The sequence below is a fragment of the Polyodon spathula genome, chromosome 4 (genome assembly GCF_017654505.1).
Source record: "Polyodon spathula isolate WHYD16114869_AA chromosome 4, ASM1765450v1, whole genome shotgun sequence".
NCBI classification, from domain to species: domain Eukaryota; kingdom Metazoa; phylum Chordata; class Actinopteri; order Acipenseriformes; family Polyodontidae; genus Polyodon; species Polyodon spathula.
In genome coordinates, this window is record NC_054537.1 from 48,155,561 (window position 1) to 48,168,706 (window position 13,146).

The window sequence follows — 13,146 nt, forward strand, 5'->3', positions numbered from 1 at the left end:
ACGCTTCAGGTCCAATTTGTTTTCACACGCACTATTTATTTTACATGCGCTGTTTAATTTTTTTTTTCAGAGTAAAACAGGTTTAAAAGGCACTACATGGCAAAACTACATCAGTACTGCATCTCCAGCCAAGCCCCACCCCTTGTTCACTGTATTTTTCACATACCTTATAGACATGCATACTGGTAAATCCTCTCCTGATCACTCGTTTTATCACCAAACTCCTCAATAACGCGATCCAAATCATTACTTTATTACTATAACATTCAAAAGCTCTGTAAATGTCTGTGATATTCTTTGAGCGCTGGATGTGGAAGCAGCTATCTCCTTTGTTATGTGCCCGTGTTATCTCTGTGGTGCAGGGGCCAGATGCTTCGTTCAGCTCCTATTGGTCTCACTTGGCCATTGAAAGGTTTTCTCTACTTTTTTTCCAGAGAAAAAACAACTAGAGACCTGTGCTTTACGTCTTTTTGATCATGTCGGACAGGGTTCGACATCGGACTGGAAAGGAAAAATTGTAATGTCGGACCTGGTCCGATATACGACCACAAAGGGTTAAATACGCATGTGAACCAATAATATATTTTTAACAGTATTCAATTAAATGTGAGTCTGTGTGCATGTAAGGGCATTTGCGAGGGGCCCTTAATCACTGGTTTGAAGGCCCACCCCTGGCCACATATGAGATATTAAACCTGGCTGAATAAACCCATATAATAACATGGAGCTGAAATCGATCATTCACACTATGCTACAGTTCACAAGTCAAGCTACAAATACAGCCTCTTTTTGTTTCACACTAACTTGTTACTATATGCAGCTAACCTCTCCAAAAATGTATGTAAATTATAGGTACATTCTGATATCCCTGGCAACACTGCAGCACATATTTTATATTGTTGAAAATGAAAAGCACCAAAGCTGTGATTTTAATGTTTTTTTTTTTTTTTTTTTTTTTTTTTTTTTTTTTTAAACTTAGTCATTCCAACCAAAGTAGGAATATTCAATGCAGTGCGTTACTTTTATGCGGAGCGAAAAGGCTGGGACAGCCATATTAATTTTTTTTTTTTCCGTGAACAGTAAAGAATGAGCACAGATTAGAAAGATGTGCATTTACATGAATGCTAGATATATATATATATATATATTATATATATATATATATATATATATATATATATATATATATATATATATATATATAGTGATAAACCTCAGGGCATGGTCCTGAATGGGAGATATGCGAGGGCAGAGATTTTGTTAGGACTTTGTCCTTACACAAAATGGAGGTCCCAATAGGACTACAGTTCACAAAATGGTCGCCCACCACAAACTATACTACCCAGGATCCTTACCAGGTTATTAAGGTATGTCAGCACACCTGTAAGTGATCAAGGGGTAATGACCAGCCCTATAAAAGGAGCAAACTGACCACCACAATGAGAGGGGAGTAGAAGGAGTTTGGTGCTGTGGTTTGAAAGGTTTGGTTGTGTTTCTTTTGATTTCTGGATTGCATTATTGTGTATGACTCTGGACTGGTTGGATAACCCTGTTGGCTGTTTTGACCCTATTTTGGATGACTACCTGATTGTTTGTGAACTCTGGTTTAACTTTATGACACTGATTATTGGACTTCCCTGGAAAATAAACATGCAGGTAACATCCTGTTTAAAATAAAACTTACACTCGTTGTATCTATTGTGTTGTCCCCGCTCATTCTTGTGAACAAAGTCCGCAAAGAAGGACCAACTTTGTCACTATATATATATATATATATATATATATATATATATATATATATATATATATATATATATATATATATATAATTAGACGTGATAGATTTTTGTAACAAATGTGCCTTCATAATGTGTAAGTTATTTAGTTAATATTCATTTCACATTAAAAAGCTGTTTCAGTAAATGGCGGCTTTGAAGGCGATGCTTGGCACTGCATCAAAGGGAGCACAAAACGATAGGTTGCGGATGCAACCCCGGTTCCCTGAAAGAGAAAATAACCATAAACGTATGGGACAGGGCCGTCAGGCAGTAGGATTGGCTGAGCTTTATAGCAAAGCTGCCGATAGGCCTCTCCGCGAGCTGCCGTGTAAGCCCGCCCCCCTGGGAGCTTACTATACGCAGCACACAAAGACTCTCTTCCTCTTTTGCTCTTCGGGCCGAGAAGGCTTCTGGAGCAACCTGGCGGGTTAATGGTTATTTTCTCTTTCAGGGAACCAGGGTTGCATCCGCAACCTATCGTTCCTTTTCAATTCGAAAATAACCATTAACGTATGGGAACAGTGTACCCAAGCTGTCACGAGGGAGGATTCTCGGCAGTAGGACAGACTTATGTCATAACGGAATTGCGTAGGCAATACATCTAGGCATATGCGGAGCTGCGCCTCAGCGTCTATGCTCGCAATAACACCTGTCCTAAGGTGGGGTATCCGACACTACATTGGCATCCTGAGGTGCCATAGAGTGCAGTACAGATGCTTCAAACAATGGAGCAGAGGAATCCAGCACGTTTAATCTGTAAAACCTCATAAAGGGATGCGGTGTAGCCCAACTGGCTGCCACGCAAATATCAGACACTGGCACCCCTCTAAAGAGGGCCCAGGACGTTGCCATACCCCTAGTGGAATGCGTCTTCCACTGCCCTGGAGGTGGAAGGCCTGCAGACTCATAAGCTAATTTAATAGCATCTACTATCCAGTGGGAAAGGAGTTGTTTTGACAACGGCTGACCCAAGGTCTTAGAACCATGGCATATGAACAGTTGTTCTGTTTGCCTCACGGTCTTTGCACGGTCAATACAACACCTCAATGCCCGCACAGGGCAGAGCATGTGTAACCGTCGTTCCTCTGGAGAGGAAAAGGGAGGAGGATGGAACGCCATCAACTCGAGCGGCTGGTTTATGTGGAACGGAGATATAACCTTTGGCAAAAAGGCTGGATTTGGGCTCATGGAGACCTTAGAACCGTCTCCTGCGAAGCGGATACATGAAGGATGCACTGACAGTGCATGTATCTCGCTGACGTGTTTTGCTGACACTACCGACAGCAAAAACACAGTTTTCACAGACATGAGCTTCATATCCACTGTGTGGAGAGGCTCGAACGATGCCTTGGTAAGGACTTCTAGCACCACGTCAAGGCTCCATGACAGTAAGTTGGTCATCCTTGCAGGCCGCAAGCGTCTTGCGCCTTTAAGGAACTGAGATGCCAGAAAATGGCAGCCTGGTGATAATCCGTCAATGCGTACATGGCAGGCTGATATGGCAGCTAAACACACTTTAATTGTAGAGGGAGATTTCCTCGGAGTTGGTGGAAATGCATATAGGAGGACTGGCGGCCAATCGTGAGCCAGTGCGTCGACTCCTAGGGGGCTGTCGGGATCTGTGGCAAAGTGGTTGGTAAGGGGAACAGATGTCGCGGTGATGCGGTGCAGGAGTGATGAACAGACAACAGTGATTCAGTGAATAAGTGCTTTATTGCTCTTTTCCAGGTCTGGCGACCGTCAAAAATAATAAATCCCCAGCAATACACAACAATGTGTAAAGCACGGGGATAATGAAAACAAGGGCACAGTCCTGAACAAAAACAACGGTACGGTCACCAGTCCTGGGTGATCGAAAACGTGCAGGTGCTCAGTGCAGTGGTGCTCCGGATAGTGCTCTCCTTTCGACAGCTCCGGAGATGTGCGTTAACTGTCTAGTGCTGAATACAAAAACAGACAGTTACACGGACAGACACAACAATACAAAACACGAACACAATCTACTCTGAGAGCTCCTCTCTCAGTCCTTCTCTCTCTCTCCAATCGTTTAACCCAAACGAAGGAGAAGACCAGCGTTACCCTGGCCCCTATATGTAATCCCGCATGATATCGAGATAAACGGTTGCAGCTGCCTTATTACTTGCAGCTGCCTCTCGTTTACCTTTCAAATCAATACGGTCTTACAACAGAGTCGCGCTTCCCTCCAGGCTGACCCACTTCCCTGACCCGGAAACGAACTGTCAGGCCAGCCCTTCCAGATACTTCTCCTCTCGTTCTTTAGCACCCTCACAGGTCAGGAGGAAGATTCATCACCAGAACTCATCTTTCCGTCACAGGATCCCTCACCGAAAACCATAGGGGGCAGTACGTGGTCTCTCGCGAAGTGAAGAGATCTACCTGCGCTCTGCCGAACCATTCCCAGATGCGCTCTACCACCTGAGGGTGGAAACGCCATTCTCCTGCAAGAGGGCCTCCTCTGGATAGGAGGTCCGCTGCGTAATTGACTCTGCCCGGTATGTGAACCGCGCACAGAGAGGTCAAGCGCGGCTGTGCCCATATCAACAACCATTCGGTGAAGGCGGGGGGACCATAGGCTGCCCTGGCGGTTGATATACGCCACAATCGTGGTGTTGTCTGACCGCACCAACACATGCTTGTTCAGAAGCACCGGCAAGAAGTGCCGGAGGGCAAGGTCCACTGCCCTGAGTTCCAGAGCACTGATGTGGGCTGACCTCCAAGGTCTTGACCATACTCCGCGGGTCCCTGAGCCGTTCCAGACTGCTCCCCAACCTTGGTTGGAAGCGTTGGTTGTAACCACTTCCCTCCGGAAGATGGGACCCAAGAGAACGCCCTGGCGGATGTTTGCCGGAACTTTCCACCAGCGTAGCGCTTCCCAGCAGGTTCGGGATACCGTCAACCTGCGGTGTTTGTCTCTCCGCGTATGTAATGCGAAGGCAGCGGCAGCCATCAACCCCAGCATGTGCTGACACAGCTCCATGCTGATTGTTTCTCTCAACCTGAACAGGGAGAGACACCGTTCCAGCGAGGCAACTCTTTGTGTTGACAAGGCCGCTTCCATGGACACTGAGTCCAGATGCAGACCCACAAATTCGGTCTGTTGGCTTGGCACAAGGCGGCTCTTCTCTGAGTTGACCTTCAGACCCAGCCACTGCAGATGGTCTGTAACCATCATTGTGTGCTGTGCCAGCTGCTCCTTCGACTGCGCGCAGACGAGCCAGTCGTCTAGGTAGTTCAGCAGTCGGACGCCTTGAGCCCGCAAAGGGACCAGAATAGCGTCCATACACATTGAAAAGGTTCGAGGAGCTAGAGACAGACCGAATGGGAGAACACAAAACTCGTACACCCTGCTCTGGAAAGCGAAACACAGATACTTTCCTGTGACCCGGGCACGTGAAAGTACGTATCTGACAGGTCCACGGTTATAAACCAGTCGCCCCACCAAACTGACTGGATAATGTGCCTGTGCGTAAGCATCCTGAATGATAACCACTGTAGGTGTCTGTTCAGTGCTCGCAGATCTAAAATAGGGCCGAACCCGCCGTCCTTTTTGGGCACTAGGAAGTATTTGGAATAGAACCCCTGGTCGATCAGAGCAGGGTCTACTTGTTGAATGGCACGCTTTCTGAGCAGTGCCTGTATTCAGAGCTGAGGACTGAACCGAGTCCTTCACTGCAGTTACGACCACCCCCCTGAAGGGGGGAAGCTTTAACCGGAATTGAAGGCTGTACCCGGTGGAAATGGTCTTGTGCACCCAGATGTCGTTGGCGCATTGTTGCCAGAACTGGAGCTGCGGAACAGTGTAGGGGTGGGCCGATAGCTGCCTGGGTGTCTCACGGCTGCTTTGGTTGAACTCGCTCACGAGGGGCCTGGCCAGCACCATGAGGGCATGCCACCTGCCACCTCCTCTAGGGCGCTATTCTACGCGCCGCGGTCCAGAAAATGGAGGATGACCGCACGCTGCTGCAGCTGACGGAGGTGTTTTAGCACCCCGCGGCTGCGGTAGGTGCTGTGGTGGTGTCTTTTGCCACTGATTCTCCTGCTGGCACTTAGGCTGAAAAGGCTTATGCGGCCACATCTTTGCCATTTGCTGGGAAGCCTCCCGGGCTTTAGCAGAGCGCTGCAGCATCTCCTCCACCGCTGGGCCAAACGTGTGCCTTGGTGTGATGGGGGCATTTAACAATGGAGCCTTGTCAAGCTCTTGGACTCTCGCCTGCGAGAGCCAGAGCTGCCATCTAACGACCACTAGGGACACAATACTCCTGCCATGGGCCCGAGCATTTAGCTGAGCTATTTTGACCAGGAATTGGGTGCTCAACGCCAATTCCGCCCTCAAGGACGCCGAAAGGTGTTCAGGGAGGTCTTTCACCAGCGACGCCTGGTAGACTGACAGGAGGTTGGCCACATTGGACAGTCTGACTGCCTCTGTAGCCGCTGCATAGCCCTTTTTTAATGAACCTCCGTGATCCTGCACTCTCTTATAATTATATATCAATGGTTAAAGCTGTTTGTTGTGTTGCTTAATAATAGTAGAAATTTGTTTTTGCAAGAACTGTGTAACTGAATTTTGGAAGTTGTTTGTGGACCACCTGGAGTTTATTCATAGACCACAGGTTGGGAACCAATGTTCTAACCCAATTACAGAAACTGCAATTTAATATGAAAGCCTGCATGTCTACAGAAAATCTACATTCTAAACAAAACGACAATTTGTTTATATACCCTCGCTGAGGTCATGTATGCTTCAAAATAATTTTGCTTGCACCTAGGATAATAAAAACAACTGATAAATACTGTCCCTGCCAAATAGTATCTTCTAGTCATATTTGTCAAAAAAGTAATGATGTGCACTATATGTATTGAATATGTAATTTATTTTACATTCTTTGCTTTGTAAGATCAGATAACATTGTACTGATAATTAATGCTTTTAGTAATGTAGAATCCTTTGGGTATTTCCCCTCCAATAACAAATGTGCACATCTTCCAGAGAAACCGGTTCTTGTGTTGACTTTTCATTCATTAAATTTCAATGCAAAACTATTGAAATTAGACTGTTTTTAGCAGACAAGATTCAAAGATAGTGCAAAACATAAACTAGGCATGTGCTAATAAATTTGCATGCACATGGAAAACAAATTAGTCTTAGGCAATATTTGGCATAACACCTGAAGCCATAATAGCAGTAGTACAGTATTTCATGTTAGATTTTGAAATGTCACATTTTTCAATTTGTCAGTTTATTGTTAAGTATATGGAAAACTACAAAGTGGTATGTAACTTAATATGTTAACGTAACATTATTTAACAGGTTTCATTCGACTTTATGAAGCAAAATGTGTTAGGATGATGCAAAACTTTTGGTCATAGCTATAGGTTAGTCCCTATTATCGGTCTAACTTGTTCCACTTGTTTCCGATCAATTAAACCAGTTACCGGGACAATATGTTTGGTATGCAGGATTTTCTAGTATGCATTTTAATCCACTTGATGTGGACTAAATCACTGGTACGCTGCAATTGATCCACAGTTCTTTAAATATTTCTACAAGTAAACTGTGTGTCCATCTTTTGTGTCTGACTTGAGGCTTACAATTCATCGTGTTTCATGAGATGAGCACAAGGTGGGGCATCATGCTGTTTCTTCATTTGCAACTTCACAAACGACCTTTAGCCACAAGGCCACGGACGCCATTTTGGATCTCCAGTTTCAACTCCCTGAACACTGTTTTCACCACGAGGAGACATCATCTTGCTTTCTTTTATCCCTTGTTCCAATATTAAACCAAAAAGAATGACACAGGAATTTCTTCCTGATCTGAATTCTTAATTCCAAGACTGTATTTCAACTCCCCTCAACACAGAGTGATAAATATATACAGGTTTATTGAATTTCCACAGTTTATTTCTGTAAAGTGTGTGCAGTATATGTAAGGTACTGTATAGTATCATAATGTGTTCATGCAGCGCCATGATTTATTGTGTGTTAATTGTGTACTAACTAGGCTATGGAAAAAGAAGTGTTAAAATCATTTAGTTTCAATTTAACATTGTATTTTATTATTTCTGCTTTGTACAGTAATGCAGAAGCATGATTTATATTGTTAGGCAAAATGATCAATAACTTTACTCTTACATTCCTTTGTTTTTTGCATTTTTATTTTTCTAATGCTACTTTCATCTAAGCCTAGTCCTCACTTCTATCTTCACTTACAGCACAATTTTGTGGCTGTGTAAATGGGATTTCACGCTCAAACTCAGAGGAACTCGTGACAACTGTTTGAACTAAGTGTAACAAACAGCGCAAACCAAATCCAATTAACAAATTAACAATCAACTGAATCTCATCATCAAACAAATATCAATTGGAAATAAATGTTTTAAGTGGCATAAACGAGTCAAAGTGTTGAATCAGTAAGAAAAGAATCCATTTTCTTGTGCCTAATGGCACTCGAAACAGTGAATTATTTTCACAGATTCAACACTTATTGTTGATTTATCCCTTTCCAAATAATGAGTAATAGCTAAATTATTTGTGTACTACTTTTACTCTGAAAAATGGCCATAATCGTTACTAATATTCGTTTGTACTCTTTGCTCGGTACGGGACCGCTGCATATTAACAGCAAATATAGTATGCTATAGCATCTGTAAGCACTGTATGTTTAGTTTGTTGTAGGCCTATGTGCAAGGAAGTAGATGGTAATAACTTGAAATAAATACAGTTTTTACAGTAACTTTATATTAATGAAAAAACAAAGCATAGTTTGTTGACTTTACGACAGTTAACTCTGAATATTGTGGCCATATCTGACGTGATATTAAGTGTGTTTGACTGTCTTAATAATAATAATAATAATAATAATAATAATAATAATAATAATAATAATAATAATGTCAATAAGAAGTAATGGAAATAGTGGGTTGAAATATAGGTTGAATAATGTTCTGGAGTGGCATTTAGGCCCCAAATCTAAGTGGATATTAATGCATGCTGCACTAACTTAACTCAAATAAAATTGAGGACCAGCCTGTCATGCAACCAACCTTGCTTCTAGTAAATAACCACTGGAACAATCTCTATGAAGGGTCTGCCCTAATGATGTTTAAATAATGGCATTAAACTAGCATATGGTATTACAACATACAGAACACAATATTGTAAAAAGTAAAAACAAATCAAATATACTGAAGTAAACTTGGGCAAGAACTCCATTACCAACATAGACCCCCCCCCCCCCCCCCCCCCACTAGAAATGGAAATGCTGTAGACCCAGCTGAAAAGGCTGTAGGGTCCTAAGGATATGGAGTTGGTAGGTATACAACTATCATGTCTCTTGTAACACTGAAGTGTGCTCGCCCCATCAAAGTTGTATGTCCAACAGTGCAGCAGAATGCAGCATACTTGCCGTCTTGTTGAAACCTTAGTTGGAACTTAATGTTAAGAATTACTACAAGCTTTGCCTTAAACCTATTATTTGAAGATTTCACTAAAATACTGTAGTACTATTTTTTTGTCTGGTAATCTTTTCATTGTATTGTTTCTTACCTCTTCAAAGAAGTCTTCAATCATCTGGAGCAAATGCTTAATCTCCATCATTTCTGTGAAGTTCTGTTTTAAAGCTTCATGATTTGAGTTGATCTCCTTTAACTCCTTTTCTAGCTTTTCAAAGACAGCCTGGGAAAAAAAAAATAGGTGAACATTGAAGTTAGAAGGAAGCTGTGGATAAAAAGCATGAAAACTGAAATGTGTACATGTATGTTGAATTTTTAAAAGGAATCTGAAAAAAATATGATATGTTTATATTATATATGTAATACAGTCAACCCTGCTTAAGTATATAAACTTTTTTTCACTAACTGTAAGTGGGTTGGTGATCTGCAATCCCAATTTTCTATCCTTTGGGGCTTCATTTAATTCATTAAATTAATAATTTTATTTGAATAAGAAATGGAAATAGCCATGACAAGCTCCTTTGACCAAATAGGAAAAAATAAGCAAACAGTACGAAGGGGTTAGAGACCACTTCATTCAGTGTTTTCTTTTTATGTAACATCAGTTATTCAACATTTAAAATGATTTCTGTTTGACTGATAAAATAGTAGTGCTTTACAGTTTAGTTGTTTTAAACAAGGCTAAAAGAAATACTGAAGCTACTACAAATAAAGGAACGATTACTCTTTTGTTATCTTTGTGTTTGGGCATCGGATAACTGATTGCTTTAAGTGTAGACTTTTCTGTCCCTTAACAATAATATGCCATTCATTGTACACTAGCCTAAGGCAGTATCTATCACGAGTACCTGCCAAGGACAAAAAAGGCATGTTTGGCAGACGTCTTTATCCAAGGTGACTTACAGATGTTACAGAGCAGAATTCTACAGGGTTACAATGCAAGATTAATATATAAATAAAGTATAGTTTTCAGCAGGGGTCCCCAGTTTACAGAGCAGAGGGACACAGAGCAAGGCTACTATGGAACTGTGGGCTGCAATGTGACCAAATTGCATGGAATGCAAATTTCAAGTACCTTGTGTTAAGTGCATTTATTTGTGTTGCTGGCCATTTCAATATTTCAGCTTAATAAATAACAAACTTAATAAATGTAAACCATTTCTTAGCATTTACTCCCTCTGTCAATAACCTGGCATTAGTATTTATTGCTGTTGCCAGTAACAATAAAACTAAATTCAATACATTAAAAGTATCAAATCATTTACTATATTACTACTGTTGATCAGTCAATTTAATACATAAAAAACAATGCCAGTAACAGTAACAGCCAATTCAATAAACTGTAAACTGAAATAAAGAGCATGTACTCATGCTGTGACTATAACAAGCTATTCAATAAACTGTGAAGAATAGCATTACCATCTGAGCGCACGGTATGCTGGATGGAATTTAAAAAAAACTGTGTTTTTTATGCTCCTTTAATCTACAATTGATTATTACTGAGGTGATCGGTATAATACATTTCCAGTCAAGTAAGTTGTCTCTGGCTAGGGTTGAGTTATTGCAATAAAACAATGCTGTACCCACCGCCTCAACAATAATCAGTTGTATCTTAAACTTCAAAGGAGAGTAAATTATGCCATTATTTTAGAAAAAAAATATTGAGACATTGTTAATTCCTTGCAAAGACTTTTCCTCTGCTCACCCATGTATTGTATCATATGTTGCATGTTTTGTTTCGTAGTGGAGTTTAACATTATCTTTCATGGCTCCAATGGACTGTTTGCACAGAAGATAGCGAGGTTTGCCCTACTTCTCAATTACAACATATTTTTCTGTTCCTTGGTCTTGAAATATTCAAAACTCTTCTTGCTCTTTTCATTGTTTCCCGCTGCTGGCATTGCTTGCATAACTGAGTTCACTGTCTCACAAGCTGGCATGCACATAGAAACTGTTGTGTCAATCTGTCACTGGTGTTCATGCGTAGTACATACAAAAATATATTCATATATTATTATGCAAGTTCATACTTAACCACTTCAAACCATGACATACGTATGTCAAATGAAAACCCACTTACAGTGATGCCATATGTGTGTACGTTTCCCATTTTATTCTATGATCGGTTTCTCAGTCCAGCGTTTCAGGTTTCATTCCCTAAGGCAGTGCTAGTACTGTGGACTGTGCAATGAAAGTCGGGGGAGGGTCAGGTGACATTTGTATCCAATTGCATGTCATATAGCGATTCCAGTCTACCTGTGGGCGTTTAGAAGACTGAGATATATCGCGGGAAGCCATTCAGCTTTAACAAGTATATATATAGTGTTTTTAAATTATTATTTTTGTTTTATTATTAGTTCTATTTGTTTAGTTGTAGTTTATATAGTTTTGAGCAAAAGCTAAACATGGCAACGTACGTGGTCTTTCTATAATGTGCAACGGGGGTGAAGTTGGTTCGGAGGATTTCAATACCAGCGACAGTGATGCTGACTAATCACTCAGCGAGGATGATGAAGAGGATGTGGAGCCAAGAACAGTACCAACTGTACAAACAAAAGAGCATGCAGCTACTTTACTGGTAAGCCAGCTGCAAATGGGAAGCTGTTTGGTTTGAAATGGCAGTGCTATGACGAAATACTATCAAAACACAACACTGGGTACAAGGCAATAAAGCAGGTGTCTGCAGCAGTCAGATCCATCACAATGCTTGCGCAAAGGAGGGAGGAGTCGGTGGGTCCATGGCCTGAGCGGGAGGATCCGGTGCGTCCACGGCCCAAGAAGAGGAAGCCCACAGGCCCAGGGCTGAAGCGACCAGCAGGGAAAGAATACAGGCTGTTCCCACCACCACCACCAGCAGAGGAGGATTACCTGCTGGTCTCGCCTCCACCCTCAGGGGAGGACTACCCGTTGCTCCCACAGCCACTAGCAGAGGAGGAGTACCTGCTGGTCCCGCCGCCATCGTCGTGGGAGGACTGCCCATCGCTCCCACCGCCACCAGCAGGGGAAGAGTGCCTGCTGGTGCTTCCACCGCCAGTAGAGGGAGAACAGCGGGCGAAGTCTCTCCCTCCACCACCAGCAGAGGGAGACCAGCCGGAGCTGTCTCCCCCTCCACCTTCATCAGAGGGGGAACAACGGGCGCTGTCTCTCCCTCCACCGCCAGCAGAGGGGGAACAGCGGGCACTGTCTCTTCCTCCACAGCCAGCAGAAGACGCTAGAGGTCCCTCCCAGCCTTTGTACCAGCTGCTGAGGGGAGCGCGGAGACAAGCTGCCTGGCGGCTAAGAGGCACAGCACAGCCCAAGAATGCCTGCACAGCACCGCCCAAGGATGCCTGCACAGCACCACCCAAGGATGCTCCGACCACTTCACTCAGGGATGTTGTGCGCCATCGCCTGGGGATGCCTGTGCGCCATCGCCTGGGGATGCTTGTGCACCATCGCCTGGGGATGCTTGTTCGCCATCACCTGGGGAGGCCAACTGCTCCGCATCGCCTGGGGAGGCCAACTGCTCCGCATTGCCTGGGGTTGCCTGCCTGCCTGCATTGTCTGGGGTTGCCTGCCCGCATCGCCAGGGGTTTCCTGCCTGCCCGCATCGCCTGGGATTGCCTGTCTGCCCGCATCGCCTGGGGTTGCCTGTCAGCCCACATTGCCTAGAAAAACTCTAAGTGTGCTTTCTCCTAGGGATGCTGGGCCACCGTCATCTGGGGTCGCTACTGGTCCACCGTCGCCTAGGGTCGCTGTTGGCCCGCCGTCGCCCAAGGGGAAGGTTCTGCCGTCCCGAGAGTTAGAGAGGATGGAGCTACCGTCCCGAGAGCCGGAGGCTCCAGCGTCGCCAGCGCCTCCAGGGGGTCCAGTGCTAAATACAAACTAACCTGGCTTTGTGGGACTTCAGAACAAGA

General features: G+C 43.5%; 1 protein-coding gene across 1 annotated transcript in view; it reads right to left on the reverse strand.

Moving 5' to 3' along the window:
- The window catches only part of si:ch73-173p19.2 (V-type proton ATPase 116 kDa subunit a1), a 210,398-nt gene that overhangs the window by 105,667 nt on the left and 91,585 nt on the right, over window positions 1–13,146 (reverse strand). The window contains exon 4 of the mRNA XM_041246723.1: window positions 9,345–9,473. Within this exon, the coding sequence (XP_041102657.1) occupies window positions 9,345–9,473 (129 nt within the window). The remainder of the gene's footprint in view (window positions 1–9,344; window positions 9,474–13,146) is intronic.